Raw genomic sequence first — 25138 nt, 5'->3', positions numbered from 1 at the left:
GAAAATGGATATTAACTAGGCACCTTGCTATATATGGATATAAATATGTAATTTTTCTTTAGTAATATGAAAAATACCACATCTCTTTCTCTTAAACTGAGCCTAAACTTACCAAATACTCTGTGCTTAAATTTGTATCTCATATTAGATCAAACCAAACCAGAAGAAGAAATGTAACTGGTCTTCTCAAACCTGTTATTTCTCTTGTTCTTCAGGTTCTTTTTTCTTCTTTTTCTCAGTGCATAGTACCATTCAGGAATTTGAAATCCTCAGATAGTAGTAGTGTTTGACAAAGAAAACCCCAACAAAATACTGCTTTTAATAATTAAAGCACACCATTGTAAAGCAATTATACCCCAATAAAGATGTTAAAAAAATAATTAAAGCATTCCTGTGACATACTTTATATACCTGAGGAAAAAATAAAGCATTCTTCTAGGGTGAGTAGGAAAGATTACCTTCCCGCTTCCCATTTTCCATGGCTGACACTATTAGCTAACTAGTTAACTAACTGGCTAATATTTTAGATCTAGAAGTCCCTGGGCTACCTCAGTCATGAAAACCTTTTCATTGTAATTTTATGAATTTAAAACATGTGTATTGTATACATTGGACCCTAATTCTACCCATCTAAGTCTAATGGAGGGTCAAAGATGGTGATGAATCTTTTCTCAGGAAATGTGTTTCTTCCATTCTCTAAATAAATGTATAAATAAAACTTATAACTGCTCTCTGGAACCTGAAAAAAAAAAAAAACTTGGAGAGCAATTGACCTTAAAAGGTTTTTTTTTGTTGTTGTTGTTTTGGGTTTTTTTGCTTTTCAAAAACTAACAGATTATATAATTTTGCTTAATATATATGTGAAGAAGTCTTACAAGTTTTCTTTCTAACCAAGGGTTTAATTCCCTCATGTCCAGGAAAATACTACTGGATCTAAGAAATCATTTAAATGAAGGCATTGGTATTTGGTATGTTTTAGGGCTTCAAAAGTGAAATTCAATCATATGGCATAAGATTTTGTGTCCATGAAAGGCGGTATAGAACACTGGTTAAGGGAGTGTGCTCTTGAGCCAAATTGCCAGGATTATTAGCTGTGTGACCCTGAGCAAATTACTTATCTTCTCTGTGTGCCTCAATTTCCTTGTAGGTAAACCAGGGATAACATTGGTATATACCTCGAAGGATGGTTATTAGAATTAAATAAGTTAATTTCCACAAAGAAGTTAGTAGAGTGCCTTGCAATTTGTTAACAATCAAAAACATTAGCCATTATTTTAGCCATTAGGAATTTCTCTTTTCCAGTACAGTTTAAGGGCTCTTTTCTGGGTCATTTGTATCAGCAATCTCCAAAGTCCAGTGTTGTAACAAGTCTCTCTTAACATGGTTTCATTCTACTTTTGACATATACTAACAATGCAGTAAGAACTCAACATGTTTCTTTCTGCTTATAACTTAACAAAATAATAATTAAAGCAAGCATATGCAACAACAAAGATCAAAGCAATAATCCTTTTACTTGCTGCAAAACTTTTTAGACAAAAGCGTCAAAGCATATTTCAAATTATTTGGTAGTGACTTACAGCCTGTATTAATCTGATAAAGACTTGTTTTTTTAATTCTTTGCGCACTAAGAGCACATGGATCTTCAGAATATGGGTAGACACAGAAGCAAGATTTCATGTATCTCAGCCAAAGAGGAACGTAAATGGTGATTTTTTTTTTTTCTTAAAACGCTCAAAGCCTTATCATGTTGCAGGTAAAGAGAACGAAGCCAGAGCTTCCTCACAGGACACTCCTCATAGGTAGGAGACAGCACTTCTTTAGCAGGTCTCTGCAGGAAAGACCCTTGCTGCAGGAAGAGAGCTGGGTTTAGCTGCTTGAATGAGGGGCCACTGGACCCTCTCTTTTATAGGGCTAGGTGAGTGTGGCTTTGATTCATAACAGAGTGGCCAGACATTTGAAAGACAGGCGTCCCAGGCACAAGTAGCCACTGACTACAATAATAGCTAAAAGCCAATCACATTCATGCATTTCAAATGTAAAAAGTTGCATTGGCTAGCTTTACTCTATGGCCCAAGGCTTCAACACCTGTAGTGTGATAGCCAAAAGAACATCTTCCCAAGTGGCAATTGTTTGGAATTGCCCTGGGGACTCCGACTTACATACAGCCCTAGAAATATAAATTCCAGAGTTATATAACTTCATTCATTCAAGATTTGCTGTGGATAAAACACATGCACCCCAATGTTCATTGCAGCACTATTTACAATAGCAAGGACGTGGAAGCAACCTAAATGTCCATCAACAGATGAATGGATAAAGAAGATGTGGTACATATATACAAAGGAATATTATTCAACCATAAAAAGGAACGAAATTGGGTCATTTGTAGAGACGTGGATGAATCTAGAGACTGTCATACAGAGTGAAGTAAGTCAGAAAGAGAAAAACAAATATCGCATATCAACGCATATATGTGGAACCTAGAAAAATGGTACAGATGAACCAGTTTGCAGGGCAGAAATTGAGACACAGATATAGAGAACAAACGTATGGACACCAAGCAGGGAAAGCCACAGCAGGTGCGGATGGTGGTGTGATGAATTGGGAGATTGGGATTGACATGTATACACTGATGTCTATAAAATGGATGACTAATAAGAACCTGCTGTATAAAAAAATAAATAAAATAAAATTCAAAAATTAAAAAAAACCCCAGCTATTCAAAATTCCTGCTCAATTAAATCTAGTTCATTGTTAAGGTCCACAAAAATGGTAACTACTTTATGTATAACATTTAAGATTTCTGCTAATTAAATATTACAAATAGAAAAACATTACAGATGTGAGGTTGATTCTTACGAGCAACTGAAGGTAGAAAAGTCTATCTGATGAAAAAATTCTGAGCCAAATATCTCTGCATCAACAAGTATTCTTTGAAGTATTTATTGATCTCATTGATCGTTAGTAACTTCATGAAAGGTCGGTACTATGATTGCTAAATATTTCTGAGGAATTAAAGAAGCAATTTCAAAGGTACTGGATGAGCTAAAAACAGTGCCACGCCTCTTGAATGATGAGTTTATTTTCCAGAGTTTATGGATAATAGGAAGTCTTAAAATTACTCAAATACAATACTATTCCTCAGTACACTTATTAAACATTTTTAAACCATGGCATGCATTACTTTAAAGAAATCTACCATGCTTTAAATACTTGAGAGTTTATCTTTCTCTCCTGGGAGTGTAATTAGCAAAAGGGCCCTGGGCGCTAAGGCAAGGGAAATGAATTGGAAGAGGAAGCGAAGGAGGGTGGAGCGCGGTCCTTCTGGGTTAGGGATAGTTTTGCGTGTGCTAGTTTCTGAAAGAGAAAGGCTCAACGCAGGAATCTGGTGGTTCCTTGTAATCTCAAGATGGAAGTCTGGGCACTTGGGCTTGTCCAAATTGTGAAGAGGCCTCTCGACTTCCTTTCGCCTTCCATCCTCCAGTGTGGCAGTGGGTTTCGGAGGGAGGTGGCCGGAGGGGGCCTGTGGACCTCTTCCGCACCCTCCGCATCCCTGTCCGAGGCCAGCAGGCCTCGCCCACCCTGGATAAATTCCCGGAGGTCCCGCCCCTCGCTAGAGGAGAACTCCTTGGGGGCGTGCAAACGGGATCCTGCGAATGTTGACATTAAAGGAATACGCAAATTCAGCGTCGTGGTCCCCGCAGCTTACCCGCACCTATTTTTATACCTAAGCCAAGGTCACTCTTTAATACCCGGCCATTGCCTGAGCTGGGGCGTCGCGCTCTGACTAGCGACGGCGGCGGGAGCGGGGAGAGGGGGCGCGGGTGGCGGGGCGGCGGCCGCGTGGCGCCCTCCGGCCGGCCAAGCCCGCACCTGCCCGGCGCCCGCCTAACCAGCGAGCCCGGCGGGAGGCAGGGCGGCGTCCCGGACGTTGAGGAGGGGCCGCGCGGCGCGGGCGGGCGGGGGGATTCGCGGTGGGCGCGGGCGCCGCGCGGCTGCAAAGGCTGGAGGCGCTGCGGCGCGAGTGCGTCACGCTGGCGGAGGGCACGGTGGGCTGCGGCCGACCCGCCGACCAGGAGCCGGGCGTCCCGGGCGAGGGGCAGGCGGCTGTACCGGCCCCCGCAGCCGCGAGCGGCGCGGCCCGGGCCCGGCTGGGGGTCGCCAGCGAGCCGCCGCCGGCTTCATTCATTCCCGCGGCTCCGCCTCCTTTCCCGGGCTCCGGCGGCGCGTCGGAGGTGAGTGCGCGGCCCGTCCCGGGCGGGGGCCGCGGGCCCAGGCCGAGGCTGCCCGGTCCGGCCTCGCGCCCCGCCGGCCCCGGCCCCGCACCCCCGTGCGCGGGCGGTGACGCGGACCAAGAGCTGCGGGCTGCCCCGAGGACTCGGGCGCGACGCAGGCCCACGCCGGCCACCCGGGCCCGGGGCGCCCGTCCAGCTGCGGGCAACTGGCCTTCTTCCCCGAGGGGCGTGTGGCACGCCCCAGGTGCACCGGCCTCCGCGCCAGCGCCACCATTTTGTGTGAGGGAATGCCTCCTCCTTCCTCCGCTCGCCGCGGCCCGTTCCCCAGCTGCTGCTTGCTGTGCCCCCTCTACTCCCCTCCCCTCCCCTCCCACCTCTCCCACCTGGAGCCTGTCCGCCCGGTCGGTCGCTTCGGCGTGGGGGAAGCGGACCTGGTGGCTGGTGGGGCGGAAGCGTTTGGACTCGGGTTCAGCCACGGATGCTCTGACCGCTGCTCTTACCTTTAACCACTTTTGGAATAGGTATTGTATAGATTCCGTTCTAGAATGTAGGTCATTACAATTTTGTTCTAATTCTTAGCTGTCCATTATGCAATTTTTCGAGGCCTGTGCCCTAGGAAATCAGTGGGTGAAGCTTTGGTTTGTTTATGGCTCAGGGATCTGGATTACATTTACTCCCATTATCGCCCTTTGGGAGAGGGGGTGAAGTATCTCACTGGCTTTTCAGCTTTTGGAAAGTGGTATGAGTGTCTTGCCTGGAGTAGATTCTAAAATAACCACTACCCCTTCCTCTTTTGGGATATCGTTTCAAAACCTCAATGAAAACGCTCTCGTGTGAGGATTTTGAGGGGGGTAGGGACAGGTTGCTAAAAGACTACCCAAAGGAAAAGTTGTGATTTAGAACTGTTACACCTTCCGTCATTTTCACGGTTCCAGAGAATTTGGTAATTCTTGTTTCAACTTGTCTCCTCGCAAATATACGTACGTACCCAGTAGATTATATTCCGGTCATCTGTATTTTATCACTGCATCACAGACAGGGATTAAAGTCTGGAATGGTGGCAGTTGCATAATACACACATTTGGGCCCTGGAGGGAATTCACTAAAATGGATCGGGGTTTGATGTGCCTTGTATCGTCTGCTTGCATTTATGTGTGTATGTACAAAAGATGTGTAGGTTATTTTTGCAAACTGTATTTTGCTTTTCTCCTTCAAGAGGAACGAGTTTTAGTGACTAACATGGACAAGATTAAGTTTTTGGTATGTGGATGAGACTAAGCTTTTGGTTTTTAAAAACCTTTGCTTGTTTGTTGTTGTTTGTTTTTTCTGGTGGGGGGAGCCCAGGGAATGTGGTGGTGAGAGGAACCTGCGAAAAGTCCATTTGTGATAAGACTTCCAGTACAAATAAAGGTGAAGTATCACAGCCTTTCATGGAAAGCTTGTAGCTGTCACAGTGAACTCCTCTCTTTGAATTTATGATGAGGATTGGCTTAGGGAACTTAGCTCGTATGAGTAGCAACATCGGTCTGCTGCTTGAGTGATTATAACCTAAGATGCTTTACCTGTGGATTTTAGGTTCTAACAAGTTCCAAATGAGACTGACCTTTGAAATAATATTCGAATCATTACAACTGGTATCATTTCTCTAATAAAGATACAATATACGTCAAACGAAAGGCTTAACTTTGATTTGGAGAAAACAAAATATTTTATAGTCAGATGCTTTTGAGAGTCATCCTCTTTATTAAATTACTCTGAACTTTTTTTCTGATTAGTTGAAGACTCTCTCACTTAGTATCTCTGCAAACACATGATTCCATATCATGTACCATCCCTAGCAGAAGTGTCATGACACTCCTTAATGACATGTTCTGTGGGAAGAATTATGGAGGTGAAAGGGACCTTGGACATCAAGAGATGAGCTGAGAGATGTCTTGTTTCAGAGAACTTAAGGAAGTAAAGATTGCCTGCTAAGGATTGCCTGTGCCCTGACTGGACCTGTGCTAGGTCCCAAGGGATTGAGATTGTTCTCGCCGGCAAGTTCAGCACATAGTCAAACACAATCCCTATATCTTTACACTGATTCTCTTAATACATGTGTCAGTACTGAACTGGTACTATTGAATTTAATTAACCTGAGTTTGGAAGTGATCTTGGTGTGCTTTTTTTATCTTTAATGTGGCTTGAGATTTTGAGATCATTATACCAATGGTTGAGAAATTGAAAAGAGAAAGAAAAACCTAACATTTTTCTACTTATCTCCTACCTAACTAACCTTTTTTAAGCCTTCTGTGTGTGTTAGGTTCAGTCATATGCCTAAGATTTACTTTTTAGAGTTAATTAGAATACAAAAGGATTGAGTATTCGGGCAGGTTTTCAAAAAATATCATGGATTCTGTAGAAAGGATCGTTGGTTGAGTAGGAAGTTAAACAAAACTTTCGTGTTTATTCCCATTTCTAAGATTTTATGATTCTAAATTGAAAAAAAGAATTGCACGATTATTGTGTTTACAGTGATTTTCTTTTCACACACCTTTAGGCTTCTGATCCTTTGTATGTTTAACCCTGAAATTAAAGTACTAAATTTGGCATGCTTCATCGGTAGTAGGGGTATTTCACAATTCTTTAGTACAACAACGACAAAATTACTCAAGGTTGTATTTATTAAGGAAGAGGTGTGATGATTTAAAGATAATCTGGGAACAGCTGATAATTGTTAGACTCATTGAATTTTAGAGCTGGTATATGAAACCTTAAGGTTTATCTACTCTGTAGGAGGGATCTACTCATCTAGTCCAACCTATTTTTTGGGCCAGAAAGTTTGTGACTTAGCACATACTTTAAAAAAAAAAAAGCATGATTTTAGTTACCAACTGCTCCAATGAGATGTTAGTTCTAGGTTACACCGAAGGGAGCTTTCATGTATTCAGCAAACACTGAGTGTCTTATGTTATGGACCACAAAACCAAATAGACCCCACCCTCATGGTGTTTATAGTTTAGTGAAGTATTGTGGATTAAAATGTTAAAAATTCCTTAAAATCTAAATGCAGAAAAGATTTTTGCAAATATGTATAGGGAACAAATCAACTTAGTAAATTGTATTCTTTAAGAAAGTGCCGGGGCTTCCCTGGTGGCGCAGTGGTTGAGAGTCCGCCTGCCGATGCAGGGGACACGGGTTCGTGCCCCGGTCCGGGAAGATCCCACATGCCGCGGAGCACCTGGGCCCGTGAGCCATGGCTGCTGAGCCTGCACGTCCGGAGCCTGTGCTCCGCAACGGGAGAGGCCACAGCAGTGAGAGGCCTGTGTACCGCAAAAAGAAAGAAAAAAAAAAAGTGCCAGACTGCATGTTGGGGGACCCCTGCATTTATGGATTGTGTAGAGGAGAGGGTTCAGTTGCTGAAAGAAACTGAGGGAAAGAAGCTAAAAAATAGAATTGAGAGAGAGTGTTGTCCAGGGAAGGAGGGAAACTTTTAAGTGGCACAAAATAGTCAGTTGGGTCTGGTCTGTCATAAGGACAAGAGGGGTGAGAATGAAAATAATCCCTTGAATTTGGGAATTGAGAGGTTATTGGAGGCCTTAAGAAAAGTAATATAAGTATAGCGATAAGGGGAGAAGCCAATTTAAGAATGAATAGCCGTGGAGAAAAAGTCAATGAGCTTGACTGTTGTACAATGATTGATAAAGTAATAAACTGTACTGATAAGGAACTTTTTAGTCTGAAGTCTTTTTTTTTTTTTTTTTACCTTTTGGCCACATGGCAAGGCATGTGGAATCTTAGTTCCCCCACCAGGGATCAATCCTGAGCCCCCTGCAGTGGAAGCACGGAGCCGTAACTGCTGGACCACCAGGGAAGTCCCTCTAAAGTCTTATACGTATTAACAATGCTTTCAGGTTTAGATCAGCCAGCCCCTGATATATCAGATGAAGTTATTCTGATTCTTAAATTCAGAGGCAGTATAATTCCACAATTTAAACCAAATAGACATAAGTTTGAACCCTGGCTTTATAAAAGAGTAGTTAGAGCTTATCTCAAAATGTTGGCAGAGGTAAATGTGATAATGTTCCTAAAGGTGAGCTACAACTAATGTTATCATCTATGAGATTAGGATCGTTTTTTGTTTTTGTTTTTTTTGGTATCTAGTTCAGTGTTTCTAATCTTTTTCTCTCTTTTATTATCTTCTCCCCACATCGCGCCACGTACAGCACTTTTTTGAGGTACATTTCAAAGCACTGATTTACTTTTTCTTTTTTAAAATTGTGATTTCTCTACCACTTGTCAGAGCTTTTGCTTTACCTGAGATAAAGTATAACCAAAATGAGTTGAGTTGGTAGAATTCTAGTTAAAACCAAGAAAATCTTTGGTTTTCACTATTTTGTGTATTATGTAGGGGAAATACCTGTTTTTTGAAAAATTGAAAGTAATTCATGTAGTCCCCTTTATAGCTTTTGTGGATCCCAGACTAAGAATCTGTTTTCTATTAATTAATCATATGAGTGGAAAATAGAGCTATATTTAGCAAACAACAACCACATGTTAGAAGTCTTGATATTTAGCTTTGTAAGTTAATGCATATCTAAAAGTCCTTGAAATTAATTTCAAGGCTGAGGAGATTTCTTGATAAATTTTTCTAAACAGTGAAAAAAATGGAAGTGATTCTGAGTAAATTTTGTTTGGAGAATACTTTTTGTATCTGAGTAGCTTCTCAGAATGGCGACAACAACAACAAAAAGCATAGTTCTATTTTATAAAATGGTTCATATGATTTTACAATTTCATACACAAATAACCACTCAACTGAAGTCTAGAAGCTCCTGGCTCTCCTTTCTAGAACTGGCGCACGGATGTTCTTTATTTACGACAGGGCAGAGAGATGTTACTCCAACCAGAGTTGGAATGTATCAGCTGTCACTAACAGGACTCTGATCAGCTAATTGATTGGTCTGTGTTTTCATGCGGCGTGATACATTTGTGGGTAGAATTTATTGTTGGGAAGGCCCATTTCTTTTACTCTTTAGAGATATGTTGAAAAAGTCTTAAGTTTTCATCTGTGTATTGACTCTTCAAATTTTTCAAGTATCTAAAGTCTGAAGAGAGGATACTGCAAGATTTTAAAAAAATCTAACACTTAAAGAGTGACTAAACAATATGCTTGATATATTCTATGATAATTGTATGATTAGATACATTATGGGTTATACTGACCTTTTGTCTTGACCTGGGAACCTGGTTAAATCCAGGTTCTGGAGAGAGATTGCCTAGGTTTAGAGACTGACTCTGCCGCTTACTAGCTGTGTGAACTTGGGCAACTTACTTAGCCTTTTCACACCTGAGGCTCGTTGGAAGAATGTATGAATACCTGCCTTATAGGGTCATTTTGAGGAATAAGTGATATAATATGTGTAGAGTATTGAACATAATGCCTCGTGCAAGGTAAGCAAGCAATGAATGATCTTCCATCATCAGAAAACATTTTGAATTATAAAAAGTGGTTATAAATGAATTTGATGATACCACCCCTTTGTAAATTATTTCCTATCTTCGTTCTCTAAGTAATTGAACATAGACACCTAAGTTACTAGTTAGAAAGGACATCAGAGATCATTTGATTCATCCCTACTTTTTATATGTTTGGAAAAATGGATTATGCTTCTCTGGAGTTCTGAGCCTGGTAGAATAGACGAAGAAAAGTAAATCACACTCTCATGTGATAAGTATGTTAAAAGAAGTATGCACAAGGAACTTATGAGAAACTCATGAGTTTCTCAACTTGTCTGCCTTCATTTCTACCTATTAATCCATCCTACACACAGCTGCTAGATAAACTGTCTTCAAGCATAGCCTTGGATGTCTCTTTTCTGCTCAGGATCTTTAAATTGCCTCCTTCTGTGTGCCAAATAAAGTCCAAACTCTTTAGTCTGGTATTCTTGGCCTGTTATGTTCTATCAATTTATTTTCCTAGTGTACCTACCACTACTTCTTTTTATATACCTTAACTCTGTTGGTGAATCCAACTACTTGCCATTCTCAGCATGCTTTCTGGCTTCCATTTAGCATTCCCATCTTCTTAGAGGGTCTTCCTTTCTTCTTTTCTTTTTTTTTTTAATTAATTTTTATTGGAGTATAGTTGCTTTACTAGAGGGTCTTCACTTCTATCTCTGCCTGTTGAGAGACTATCTATTGCTCTTCCTTTGGCAGCAGAACTTCACGTGTTTCATCTGTGGCAGCTCTTGCTCCTAGCACCAGTGTGTGGTTTATTTATACAAACCTTTGTTCAGTCATTCATTTATGTAGTAAATATGTATTGAAGCCAGAGAGGAAGGCTACTACTATCTCTTTTTTTCCCTGGGACTGCTGCCAGTGAAAGGTAAGAAAACAATTTCACTTGACCTGGGTAAGCATACACACCTGAGTTTGCACGAGGATTGCAAGAGCAGGTGTATGGGGCCATGAGTCTTACGTGCAGAGTTGGAGAAGCCTGGAAAGGAGAGCGGAGTGGTTAGCCTGTGGGTTGGAGGCTGCTGGTTTTCCAAGTTGGGGTGATACTCTGCAGATAGCAGCAGCCCTTGGTTACATTTATTTGTTGTGCAGTGAAAATACTAGGGGATGGGGTGGGGTGGTTTTGGTGGTGGTGATTGTGACTCAGCAGAATATTTCATAAATCATATGCCAAAATTAAGCACCAAGTTTTGTTTTGTTTTTGCTTTTTGTTCTGAGTATTTCCTTTAAAATGAAAATATCCATCCTCGTGGTTCTAAATGAGACAAACCTGTGATATTTTATGTTAAAGATATCTACAACAATATGCATGTTGTTTGGACTCCTGTTTTTAAAAATTTCCTGTGTCCTTGAGGTTTTCTACCAAACCCCTGTTAACTTTAAGCACTATAAAATCAGACCTGTTACGTGGTAAAGAAACCAGGTTAAAAAAAAAAATAGATTGTCTAATGTTGAAATGAAGGACAAAACTTTATGGTGTATTCATTTAAGTAGTTCTTATTTTGCCCTTCCTGATGTTTGTAGACCACTGCTCATGTGAGATAAGCAGTGTTCGGTAAGCTGGGTCATGAAGGGCTAGAGTAGCTGACATGTTCTAGAGGCACGTGTATTCTGTAGTACTATATGTAGTCAGTCAAGTAGAAGCTTCAGTTATAAGCACATTTTAAAAAAATTTTGTATAACTTAAAAAAATTTTTTTTAACATCTTTATTGGAGTATAATTGCTTTACAATGGTGTGTTAGTTTCTGTGTTATGACCAAGTGAATCAGCTATACATATATCCCCATATCTCCTCCCTCTTGCATCTCCCTTCCACCCTCCCTATCCCACCCCTCTGGGTGGTCACAAAGCACCGAGCTGATCTCCCTATGCTATGCGGCTGCTTCCCACTAGCTATCGATATTTTACATTTGGTAGTGTATATAAGTCCATGCCACTCTCTCACTTTGTCCCAGTTTACCCTTCCCCCTCCCTGTGTCCTCAAGTCCATTCTCTACGTCTGCGTCTTTATTCCTGTCCTGCCCCTAGGTTCTTCAGAACCTTTTTTTTTTTTTTAGATTCCATATTATGTGTTAGCATACGGTATTTATTTTTCTCTTTCTGACTTCATTCTGTATGACACTCTCTAGGTCCATCCACCTCATTACAAATGACTCAATTTTGTTTCTTTTTATGGCTGAGTAATGTTCCATTGTATATACGTGCCCCATCTTTTTATCCATTCATATGTCAATGGACACTTAGGTTGCTTCCATGTCCTGGTTATTGTAGAGCCGCAGTGAACGTTGTGGTACATGACCCTTTTTGAATTATGGTTTTCTCAGGGTATATGCCCAGTAGTGGAAATATCACCTATTAATTTATTGTTAGGCTTTTGCATATGTATCTGAGGAGTGTAAGTAGCTCTCTGTATCTTGCTGCAAGTGTATATGTAGTTAGAAAAGGATTTAGCATCCATTCCTGGGTGTGGTCATTTAGTATTTGTGTTCTGACTCATTTTGCTTAGGAGTCTCATTTCAGCCCTGTGAGCCCTGTTTTGCCTCTCCAAGGTAGAACCCCCATATCAAATTCTGTCTCCCTTGGAGGTTGGATGCAGGCATGTAACCTAAATTTTGTCAATCGGATGCATCCAAGAGAGACTGCACTACAAAAACGGTTGAGGAAGAGGCTCTATATGGAATCTCCTTTCTTCCCCGCATGTCTCTTCCCTTGGGTCTCTCCTTCCCCTTCATCAAGAATATAACTACTGTTAACAATAACAATATAATGTATGCCCTTCCACATCATCTTCTGTATAAACATGTAAGTATATACCAATATTTTTCATAAATTAGTTTTAAAAGTACATGCAATAGGCTTTTTAAAAAGAAATTAAGAGTTGAGCATTTTTGGTGTTTGTCCTGTTTTATGAATTGGCCATGCCACTTGCTTGTTTATTTGCATCTTAGTTTAAAAACCATTGTATTTGTATTAAGCAACCGAACTCTTGTGGGTCCTATTGGTTATATAATGTTTGCCTCTGAATTTTTTGTTTTTAGATGTAAAAATTCTAATATGTATTCAAAGTTATTAGTTTTACCCTTGCAATTTATTCCTTCCTCAGAGTTTCTTTTTCTCTATCTGTTCAAGTAATTTGCCTGTGGTCACACAGCTAGTAATCCTGGCAGTTTGGCTCAAGAACACACTCCCTTAACTAGTATTCTACATATTCCACCTTTCACGTGTACAAAATTCTATGACATATGACTGGATTTGCTTTTGTAAGCCCTAAAATACACCAGGTACCCAGTACCTTCATCTTTAAATGTTTTCTTAGATCTAGGACCATTTTTCTGGATATGGAGAGGAGTTAAACCTTAAACTGTTAAGATTTCTCTTGATACGTATAAGCAATCTTATACCATCTTAGGGTCCTAAGGCACTGTGCTTTCAGACATAGCGTGGTAACTAAAAGGATAGGCCTCACAGCTAGACTGCCTGGGTTCAAATTCTGGCTTTGCCACTTACTATAGTGTGCCTTGAACAAGTTACTCTGCTGCTATGTGTTTTAATTTCCTCATCTGACAAATGAGATACATTATCCGCTTCATGGGTTTGGGATAAAAACTCTTATCAGGGATACATCTGAAATGTTTCAGATAGAACCAGGTGTGTAGTCCACTGTTGGCTCAGTGATGATTATTTCAAAAGATGATTTTGTTTTCTACTTGAAATAAAAAGAGGTAACAGGTATGAACCGCATTTAACTTCCTGCCCCATTACCCATAAACTTGTAGGTAGTCTTTACCTATATGTAATCAAATCTTTTTCCTCTCTCAAAAGATAGAAAAGGATTTCCGGGCAGTGTTGAGCCCACCTGAGAGCTGATAGTTGTAGCAGTCTGTTCAGTGGTTTCATTTTTGTCATACTTAAAAACTCAGCTCTAAGAGCAGAGAAGGATTAACCTAGGAACTAGGGCCTTGTGTGGGTAGGAGGGATGGAAGGATAAAAGGTGAGTAGGAGAGAGTTCAGTTGAGCTGATGTAGTACATGGGTTAGGTTCGTTAGGGAAGGTTATGATGTTAGAAAGAGACAAGAATCAAGAGGAGAATCATAATAAGGTCCAGAAACAGGCCTTTTGTGTAAAAGGTTGAGAGCTTTGCGGATTATGTTGCTGGGACACCTAAGCTCTTTTCGGTGTTGGGGGAACAATGAGGAGAGGTAGGATCATGCCTTGGATTGGTTGAGATAATTGTTTTTTCTCGAAGAACTCTTTCAGCTCTAAAATTTCCGTAATTTTTTTGATCTTCTCCTCCTCCTAAAGCCCCCAGATAATAGCAATGATCTATAAGAATCTTGAAATTATTTAGGAACTAAAGTTAAAACATATATTTCCCTGTTTTAAGAGTATAGTTGATATCCAGTAATTAACCTTAAATAGGGAAAAAAATCACAATAATAGGAGCACGGTTTTTAACTCTTATATTTTCTTTCTTGTTAAGAGCATTCATTCTTGCAAATAGATAATTTTTCAGGAAAAAAAGGATGAAATTATTAAAAGATGGGTGTAAAATAGCTGGTGGGCATCTTAGAGTTCTTACGTAAGAGGTGTGAGCATTAATTTTTTTTTACAGGTTATCCAGGATTAATGAGCATGCCATTTGCTTAATTTATAAATTAATTTGGACACTTTTTACACTTCATTGTCCATTCTGCGTAAATTTTTTGATGAGTTAGTTCGCTTAAGGCGACATTAATCTTTCTCATTCATGTAGAATCTAGTTAGGCCTTTTGGTTCATCTCATGGGCAGAGCATAAAGTACTTGACAGAATTTGATCTGACAGCTTTACAGTTATGTAACATAGAACAGAAGCTTAAAAACAACAAAAAAGAGAGAGAAGTGACTGATTTTTTTCACAGCAACCTATGTTTCTCTCCAGAACCTTATTACCCTTCTCTTGCCTCCCTGAACTAGCGGAACCAGCTTAAGGCTAGTAGTTTACACAGTCTTAAGTAACCGCTATTGTTTTAAATAAACAGTTATAAACATTTAGAGGTGAAAGGTCCTTAGGATTATCCTGTCCAGTTGCATCACATTACCAATGAGAATACAGAAGCCTAAAGACGGTCAGTAACTCGCCTAGGATCACAGAGCTGGTTAGCACAGCTGACCCGGGAATCAAGGTCACAGGATTCCAATGCGAATACTTTTTCTGGTGTAATATGTGAATAGAATATTTAATAACAAGGTAATTATTGTGATATTTTGCAAAAGGAAATTTCTTATAACCATGACAAAGACTATGATATTTGATTTTGCATATTGAGTACAAATAATTATATTGGAATGTATATTTGATTGTCTGGATTCGTATTCTTCTAGCTCCATTAGTGGTATGACGTTGATCAAATCTTAATCTCTAAAGCTCCATTTCTTTACGGAATGGGGCTGATAGAGGTGCCTCATTACGTATTACATGCCACAGTCCCTTTAAAGTCTGGTGTGTGGTCATTTCTCAGTAAATGTTACCTGCTATTACCGATTTATAATAATTGCTAGTTCTTTCATCTTCTTTAAATATTAATTGGTGATTGTTCAGCCAATAAAATTTAGCACTGAGAATGACCAGTAATAAACGTAACAGATTTAAGGACAGATTTGAAAACACAAAAATATTTTAGAAGAGGTGTGTGTCTGGGCTTTTGGAATTGGGGAAACATTTTCTAATTTTTTTCATATTAAAAACTGATGCTGTAGTTGTTTTTTGGTTTGTTTTTTTTTTGCAGTACGCGGGCCTCTCACTGTTGTGGCCTCTCGCGTTGCGGAGCACAGGCTCCGGACGCGCAGGCTCAGCGGCCATGGCTCACGGGCCCAGCCGCTCCGCGGCATGTGGGATCTTCCCGGATCGGGGCACGAACCCGTGTCTCCTGCTTCGGCAGGTGGACTCTCAACCACTGCGCCACCAGGGAAGCCCTGTAGTTGTTTTAAAACTATATTCAGAAATCACAACTTTAAAAAATAATAAATTTATTTATTTTATTTACTTACTTTTGGCTGCATTGGGTCTTTGCTGCTGCACACGGGCTCTCTCTAGTTGTGGTGAGCAGGGGCTACTCTTCATTGCGGTGTGCGGGCTTCTCATTGTGGTGGCTTCTCTTGTTGCGGAGCACGGGCTCTAGGTGCGCGGGCTCAGTAGTTGTGGCTCGCAGGCTCTAGAGCGCAGGCTCAGTAGTAGTGGCGCACAGGCTTAGTTGCTCCGCGGCATGTGGGATCTTCCCGGACCGGGGCTTGAACCCGTGTCCCCTGCATTGGCAGGTGAATTCTTAACCACTGCGCCACCAGGGAAACCCCAGAAATCACAACTTTTATGTTTGTTGGGAGATGCCCTGGAGGTGAGATGAGAGAGAAAAGAGTGAAATAATTCCTTCTATGGTGAAGAAGAAATACATTCATTTTAAACTAGCTTTGCTGCCACAAAAATGATGGATTTAAGGGTTTGTTTAGTTATGCTTCCAAATCTCAAAACAAAGATTAAAAAAAAGTCCTTTAGATCAACAATATTAAAATCAAGTCAGATGTATCTGGAAATTGCCAGATTTCTAGTGCTCCAAGTCTAAAGTTTTTCACTATAAAACGTGCTCTTAAAGGGCCTTGAATGTGATGCAGTACCCAGTATTTAACTCTGTCTGTAGGATGGGCTGGATCTCATGTTTGCCGCCCGCTCTCCATGTGACTTTGGGGAAATGATTAGCCTCTCCAAGGTGGTTTACTTTTCTATAAAATAAGAATATTAGTCGGGTCCACCACATATCTTTGCTACAAGGCTTGAATGAGAGTGAATGGCATTCTTTTAGCACAGTTCTGACACATTCTGGCACTTAATAAAAGTTAGTTGTTAAAAATCACAACCTCTAATTAAGTGAAGTTTTTTCCCTCCAGTAACGCTCTAAATTTATGTAAATTTCAGAGTATTTAAATGATTGGATTTCAGGAAAATAGGATTGTTTCATTTTGTGTTTGTATATATAATTTTTTAAAATTAATTAATTATTTTTGTATGTGTTGGGTCTTCATTTCTGTGCGAGGGTTTTCTTCAGTTGCGGTGAGCGGGGGCCACTCCTCATCGCGTTGCGCGGGCCTCTCACTGTGGCGGCCTCTCCCGTTGCGGAGCACAGGCTCCAGACGCACAGGCTCAGCAGTTGTGGTTCACGGGCTTAGTTGCTCCGCGGCATGTGGGATCCTCCCAGACCAGGGCTCGAACCCGCGTCCCCTGTATTGGCAGGCAGACTCCCAACCACTGCGCCACCAGGGAAGCCCTATATAACCTTTAATAATAAAAATTAGCCCAGAAGAGATTATTTTTCTTTTTAAAAACCTCAATCTAAAAAGGTTTAAGAATGAAGGATAATGACTTTCTCTTTTTACACTTGAGTTTAGTCATGTTATACTTGCCTTTGATCTGTAGTAGCGTCTTCTTTTTTAATTTTTATTATTTATTTATTTTTATTTTTGGCTGCAATGGGTCTTTGTTGTTGCGTGCGGGCTTTCTCTTGTGGAGAGTGGGGGCTACTCTTCCTTGTGATGTGCGGGCTTCTCACTGCTGTGGATTCTCTTGTTGCGGAGCATGGGCTCTAGGTGCGCGGGCTTCAGTAGTTGTGACACGTGGGCTCAGCAGTTGTGGCTCGCAGGCTCTAGAGCACAGGCTCAGTAGTTGTGGCGCATGGGCTTAGTTGCTCTGCGGCATGTGGGATCTTCCTGGACCAGGACTCAAACTCATGTCCCCTGCATTGGCAGGCGGATTCTTAACCACTCTGCCACCAGGGAAGTCCCTAAGAAAGTTAATTTAGTAATAGATTAAAAAAAAATCCCCGATAAACTTGCTATTCTGCCAGTCTCTTCCTTGCGGGTCCATTTTGTCTAGAATACTGTATTATTTTTATGTGATTGTAATCAACTATGCTTTGTAGACCAAGTTTTTGGCAGCAATCTTCAAATATTAATTTACATTTTATCCTTTAAATCATGATTACTCTTAGCAAATGAAAATTTTAAATGTTTCATTCATACCTTGTTTTGGTAGCTAATATTCTAGAGTCTTTTGAGTTGGTTTAAGAGGAATACTTTTTTGGGGGGGCGCGGCATGCGGGATCTTAGTCCCCTGCCCCCGCCCCCCACCAGGGATTGAACCTGCGCCTCCTGCAGTGGTAGCCCACTGGACCGCCAGGGAAGTCCCAGGAATGCTTTTATATTAATACTTTTTGAGCTTCTATAGTATATTAAATGTTTTTGAATGTTTTACTTGGTTACAAAGCTGGGAGCTTGTCTACAAAAGAGCAAAAACAGTTACTAACATTCTTTTAACTAGCATCCTCATTATGCTTCTTTCACCCATTACTGACCATTTGTTTCATGTTTTTAGTTTTGTCTAAATCTTAATCTTCACTACAATTGTTAGATCTGACTATAGAACATAATGTTGTATTTCCTTAGTTTGCTTTTGCATATTGACTTTGATAGAGTTAGAAAGATTTGCCACACTAACAAATAAGCGTCCTTCAATGCAGAGCTACTGTTTTATTTTATGATTCTTTTCTAAGTATAACATCTTTTTTAGATAAGCTCCTGATGGTTCTGTCTTGAAATTCAGTCTTTTCTTTCCTTCTTTTTGTAAGTCGGCTGGAAGTTCTGTGGTATTGCTTTCATAAATCGTTCACAAATTTTTCTTGCTTTCTCCTTTTATTTAGACATTTACATTTACTAACAGATGGGCTGAATTTATATGTTCTATTTCTAGGTTTTGATTTTTTAAAATTAAAAAATCAATGTAATTAAAAAATACATATTTGTATGTATATAAATTTATATATACAAATCAGGGCCCCAATCATATGTATATCAAGTTTTAAAGTTTTTAGCACCAAGATTTCAGATTACGGTAAAAGAGTAACTTCCTCCCATTATCATATCTTCGAAATTCATGAAAATATGTTTAACTATGTATAACTGTTACAATATATGTTTGTCCTGTCCTTTTTGTGTTTATCTCATATTTCCATTAGATTTTCAGTTTCTTGTCTACTAATACTTTTGTTTTGTTAAAATAGATTTGATGAAGGTCACCTTCGAGAAAAGTAACTTATATTTTTTCAATTTATTTTCTCCTGCCTTTCCATTTATACGTTTTTTTAAAAATTAAAATTGAGGTTTTTGACAGATACAGCTGTTCGGCTCTGCAATTTTTATTGTGGGTAAATACAAAGCAGGTAACTTTTAAGACAAGATAATCTTTACCAGCTTTATTTGTACCTCCTTTAAGAACTGGTAGATCAGTAGTTGACATAGCTCATAAGTTGTTTTTTTTTTTAACTTTTTCTCATGGAAATTTTCAAGAATACACAAATCAGGATGCTCTCCACAATGCATTTGATCAGTATGTCTCTTAAGTTTCTTTTAATTTACATTAGTTTCCACTTTTTTCTTTAAACTCTATTCTGTATATATATTGAAGAAACTGAGTTATTCTAAATTTGGCCGGCCGCATACTTTAAACATCGTTTCACATGTTTGTCTAATAGGTAGATTTGGATCCAGTTTTCTTGTTGCATTACATCAAACTACATACAGTATCTGCTTGTCTTACTTTTAGTAAGATTGATAAGTCTGGGTATGCAGGCCTGTCACAGAGGAGTGCATTTTAAAAAAACATAAATCAACAAAGCATTATTAAATATTTTATACCTTGGAAAAAAACCAGAAGTGAGTGCATATATTTACCGAAGTATTCCTGCAGCAATGCTCATGGCAGCCCAAATGCCCATCAGCAGATTGGTAAATAAACTGTATATGTGTATTGTGGAATACTACATAGCAATAAAAGGGAACAAATTAAATGATAGATGCAGCACCGCTTATGTTTCTCACAGAAATAATGTTGAGTGAAAAGAGTTGATGCAATAGAGAGCATACTATATGATTTCAGATATAAGAAGTTAAAAATGGGCAAAATTAATTTCTCATTTAAACATATTGTAAGGCCAGTGAAACAATGCTACCTATTAAAAAGTGCTTCTTTCTCCCATTGATTGAAATAGCTCTGTAATCATATACGCAATTTCTATAGGCATTAGGGTATATTTATCTTGCTCCGTCGGTCTATTTATATGCCTGTATCGCATAGAAGTTTTATATATGCTTGTATCATAGAAGTTTTATAACATGCTTTAATATCTTAGAGGGTTTGAACTTTTCTCCAATCATTGTTCTGCCTTTTTAGGATTTTTCTAGCTATTCTTATTTATTCTTTCAAATTCACTTTATAATCAACTTGTCTTGCTTCAGGAAACAATAATCCTGGAGATGTTTTCATTAGGATTGCATTAAATTAACAGATTATCTTAGAGGAAACTGCTACCTTAATGATGCAGAATCTTCCTTTCCAAGAACGTGGTTTGTCTTCCCTGTTGTTCACTTTGCTTCCTTCAGGCATGCTGTTTTATAGTTTTCCTTATATAAGTTTTATATTGTTTATTGTTAAATTTAAGTCTATTTTTATCTTTGCCATTGTTAATGGGGTTGTCTTTTCTATTTTCACTTCATTTTTTTCCATTTATTATTTCTCCTTACTGATTATTATTATATATATGAGGGCTTGATTTCTCTATGTAATTTTATGTCCTACCATTTTACTACATTTTCTTATTGTTTGGAATAATTTTTCCATTGATTCTTTTGGATTTTTCAATTAAATTTATTATTTGCGAATTGAGGTTGAGATAGTCTCCCCTCGCCCCAAGCCATGCACATCCCCAATTGTTATACCTCTAATTGCTTTCTCTTGTCTAAATGCATTAGCAAGCACCTATCTAATGTTATTTATTAGTTAAGTCCTTATTTTTCTTGACTTTAGTGAAAAAGTCTTTAGAGTTTTCCCCATTAAGGTGCTGGCTTTTTTTTTTTTTAACAGCTGTATACATGAGAGATACTGTACATACTGTAACATTTACCGATTACAGCTGTACAATTCCGTGGTTTTTTTTAGTAAATTTATAGGGTTGTGCAGCCATCACTACAATGTAGTTGTAAACATTTCTATCATTCTGAAAAGTTCCCTTGTGTCCTTTTACAATGACTTTTGTGTTGGGAGGTATATGAGGATATATTTGTATGTATGTGTGTTTATATCCTATACCTTATATTTATTTTTATAATTTAAGGAATTATTCATTTTTAAAAATTGAAGTATAGTGGATTTACAATATTAGTTTAAGGCGTACAACATAGTGATTCAATGTTTTTATAGATTATACGCCATTTAAAGTTATAAAATAATGGTTATATTTCCCTGTGCTGAACAATATATCCTTGTAAGCTTATTTTATACATAGTAGTTTGTACTCCTTAATCCCCTACCCTTGTCTTGCCCCTCTCTGTTTCTCTCTCCCCACTGGTAATGAACAGTTTGTTCTCTATATCTGTGAGTTTGTTTTGTTATGTTCATTTATTTGTTTTATTTTTTAGATTCCACATAAAAGTAATAACATACAGTGTTTGACTTCTTTCACTAAGCATAATACTTTCTAGGTCTATCCATGTTCTTTTTCTTTTATTCTTTAAAAGAAAAAATTTCATTCTTTTTTTAATGGCTGAGTAGTATTTCATTGTGTATATATTAACACATCTTCTTTATCCATTCATCTGTTGATGGACACTTAGTTTACTTCTGTATCTTAGCTATTGTAAATAGTGCTGCTATGAACAGTGGGGTGCATGAATCTTTTTGAATTACTGTTTTTGTTTTCTTTGGATATGTACCCAGGAGTGGAATTGCTGGATCATATGTTACTCCTATTTTTATTTTTTAATTATTTTTAATTATTATTATTTTTTTTTGGCTGTGCCGTGAGACGTATGGGATCCTAGTTCTCCGGCCAGGGATTGAACCCAGGCCCACGGCAGTGAAAGTGCCAAGTCCTAACCAGTGGACCACTAGGGAATTCCCTATTTTTTGTTTTTTTGAGAAACTTCCATACTGTTTTCCACATTGGCTGTACCAATTTACATTCCCACCAACAGTGTTCAAGGGTTCCCTTTTTTCCACACCCTCTCCAACATTTGTTATTTGTGGTTTTTTTTTTATGATAACCATTCTGACATGTGAGGTAATATCTCATTGTGGTTTTGACTTGCATTTCTCTGATGATTAACGATGTGGAGCATGTTTTCATGTGCCTGTTGGCCATCTGTATGTCTTCTTTGGGAAAATGACTGTTCAGGTCTTCCGCCTGTGTTTTAATTGGTTGTTTTTTTTTGATATTGAGTTGTATGAGCTGTTTATATATTTTGGATATTAACCCCTTATCAGTCATATCATTTGCAAATGTTTTCTCCCATTCAGTAGGTTGTCTTTGAATTTTGTTGATGGTTTCCTTTGCAGTGAAAAAACTTTTCAGTTTAATTAGGTCCCATTTGTTTATTTTTGCTTTTGTTTCCTTTGCCCTAGTAGACAGATGCAAGAAAATATTTCTACGGTTTATGTCAAAGAGTATTCTGTCTATGTTTTCTTCTAGGACTTTTATGGTTTGCGGTCTTAAATTTAGGTCTTTAATCCATTTGGAGTTTATTTTTGTAAATGGTGTGAGAAAAATGTTCTAATTTCATTCTTTTACATGTAGTTGTTCGGTTTTCCCAGCACTACTTATTGAAGAGACTGTCTTTTGTCCATTGTATATTCTTATCTCCTTTGTCATAGACTAATTGACCATAGGTGCATGTGCATTAATTCTTATTTCATTGCTTGTTTTTAATACAAGTGAGTGTTTAAGTTTTCTTTCTGACATACATTTAGATTAGCAGGCTTAAGTTGTAGCCTGTCTTGGCATAGTGAAAAAGAAGTCTCCTTACAATAAAATGCTGCGCTATTACAATAAAAAGTTTTTTCTCAGTACAGGAAGATAGCGTTTCATGTTCTGAAACATTTTGTCCCATGTTTTCTGTTAAAGAGGATGGCATTCCCTGTGGATATGCTGGATAATTGCAGTCATGAGGAAATGGAAAATTCTGCTGAAGATTACATGTCAGATCTCAGGTGTGGGGACCCTGAAAATCCTGAATGTTTTTCTCTTCTCAATATTACGGTAAGGCATCCTGCAGTGATTTATTGATCTTTTCAGTTGAGTTTATCCATGAAATCAGTATCCTTTTATTATCTTTTAAAGTGTTAACTAATCACTTTTGAAAATTTTATCAGAAGACTTTTCAGTAAAATGGATAAATATTGATTAGTTAGTACAGCAGCGTGATCCAGTTTTAAAAAGACTAACTTTACAGGCAGTTGCTTATTATTTGTATTGTGCCTTTAAAATTATATGTAAGTAGTTTACTAGTTTTGCTAAGACTGATTACCATATTTGAGCTAACCCAATTAAGTCTACTTTAGATTTGGAAATTGTTATTTTAGACATTTTTTTAATAAAAAAAGTCAGCAAAACACTACATTACACATTTTTGTGTCACAAATCTTCCTTTTCCCAAAATATTAAAATAAAATTTCTAATTAGTAAACTGAGATATATTTTGATAGATCATTAGACATGAAATTATTAGAATTCTAGTGTGAATTTGATGATAGGCAAATTCTCTAACCTCTTTAGGCCTCAGGTTTTTCTTCTGGAAGATGATGTTTATTCAAAGAATTCTTTAAAGTTTCTTCCAACATCAATATTTTGTAATTCTCTGAATGGCAATATTGTGTGTAAGTAGGGAATTAGCGTTGGATTAATGAAAGCAGAAAAAATTTAAAGTACTGCATATATCTTACTGGAAAAATGAATTTACCCTAGTGGTTTTTACTAGAAAATGGAATTTTTTCTCCCTCAAGTGGTCTAAATAACAGATGATAAAGTTTAACAACTTTATGGATCATATCATGCTTTTGTTTTTATTCATATGCGTAGCTAGAGCGCAATAATATTTATTGAAACAGACTTTCATTTTTTCGCCCAAGTTAATAAAATTCCTGCAAAAGCGAAGTCTATCTGATTTGCTCTTTTTTTTTTAAGACTAGAAATATCTCCTATGAAATGAAATTATATAATTAGCGTTAACGTACGTTTGACATTTTGATAGAAGCATGGTGTTTTTGTGTGACGTTTTCTTACCAACTCTTCACTAATCTTTAGTAAATTGTCGTTTCAGATTCCTATTAGCCTGTCAAATGTAGGCTATGTACCTCTCTATGGTGGAGATCAGACCCAGAAAGTTCTTGCTCTTTTTGCACCTGAGGACTCACTCACAGGTCTCTGTTTTGTTTAATATTTGTAAATTGAGGAATTTTTTTTCAAACAATTAGAAATTTATTGAAAGATAGCTACATGAAGGAATTTTTAAAAAGAAAACTTATTTCAAACTGTAAATTCAGGAAAATAAAATTCTCAGTTGCTTATAATTAAATGTTTAGTGAGTGAAATACAATAAAAATGGTATAAATGGGGCTGCCACATTGTATTGTAAACTATGGGTATATTTAAGGGTATCCTTGAAAACCTTACCAAATAGTAATATCGTGTACTTTAAGACTTAAATGTTAACAATCATTTATTTTCTTTTAGCTGTGGCACTTTACCTTGCTGATCAATGGTGGGCTATTGATGATATTGTGAAAACATCTGTCCCTTCTAGAGAGGGACTTAAGCAGGTAACAAGATCCTGTAGTCTTAAAAGTGTTTAGGAGGCCATTTCACAATATGTTTCCCATAAACAGTGATAGTTTTTGAAGTTATTGAGCTTTTCTCCATTTTAGTACACCAGGTTATATTAAACCCGTAGAGTTCCATTGTTAACAGTGAAACTGGCACTTAGATTGGGCTTCCTTGATTTTATGTGAAAGTGTCTGAGAATTGGGGGAGGAAAAATGAGTACCTGTGGTTTAGTTAAGCTGTAGTTACCCATATCAATTTTAGCTTCTGAGTTCTCTTTTTGGGTGGGAAAAAGCTTATTATCTCTGTGTGGTTGCTTAAGTTCTCTGTCTCTAGGAGAGACTGACCAGTAAACTTGCTTATCAGTAGGGCCATTTTGGGTGGTCTATTCAGTGTTCCAAACAGTGTAGTGGAAGGGAGGTCCTCAGCAGCATGCTGTAAAACTGGGTCCTTTATTCTGTCTTAGTCACCATTTTATCAGTTACTTAGAAGAAGACATAGTTGGCATACTTACCAATTCTGCATGCCACAGTGCTGAATGGGAGAACTAATCCATAAAGGCAGAATTAAGAAACAAAGAGAAAGATCTAACATGATGAAAATAAATTAGTGAGAAAGGTAAAGTAGTACCTGTGGGTTCAAAAATTTAACTCTACTGTATACCATGAAGACCATACTAAAACAGCAGCACATATGAAAAAGATTGGGCTTTAGTTAATTAGAAGTA

The 25138-nt window shown here is 38.3% G+C and overlaps 1 protein-coding gene across 5 annotated transcripts in view; it reads left to right on the top strand.

Annotated features, from left to right (window-relative positions):
* The first annotated feature begins 3933 nt into the window (after positions 1-3933).
* Positions 3934-25138, top strand: part of FAM169A (family with sequence similarity 169 member A) — a 61350-nt gene continuing 40145 nt past the window's right edge. Inside the window, exons 1-4 of one of the 5 annotated variants that reach the window (XM_089909023.1) lie at positions 3934-4238; positions 22717-22851; positions 23912-24011; positions 24325-24410. In XM_089909023.1, coding sequence (XP_089765149.1) covers positions 22720-22851; positions 23912-24011; positions 24325-24410 — 318 coding nt within the window. In that variant the 5' untranslated portion in view covers positions 3934-4238; positions 22717-22719. Of the gene's footprint in view, positions 4239-4264; positions 4518-4602; positions 4760-22716; positions 22852-23911; positions 24012-24324; positions 24411-25138 lie in introns of those variants that run through there. The other 4 variants (XM_022594932.3, XM_089909022.1, XM_022594920.3 and 1 more) reach the window with 4 other exon arrangements.

The sequence above is a fragment of the Delphinapterus leucas genome, chromosome 3 (genome assembly GCF_059928025.1).
Source record: "Delphinapterus leucas isolate spDelLeu-1000000601 "Yukka" chromosome 3, BTC_Dleu_Yukka2, whole genome shotgun sequence".
Classification (NCBI taxonomy): Eukaryota; Metazoa; Chordata; class Mammalia; order Artiodactyla; family Monodontidae; genus Delphinapterus; species Delphinapterus leucas.
Note: the sequence above shows the minus strand (reverse complement) of the source record. Positions and strands in the feature narration are given on the sequence as shown.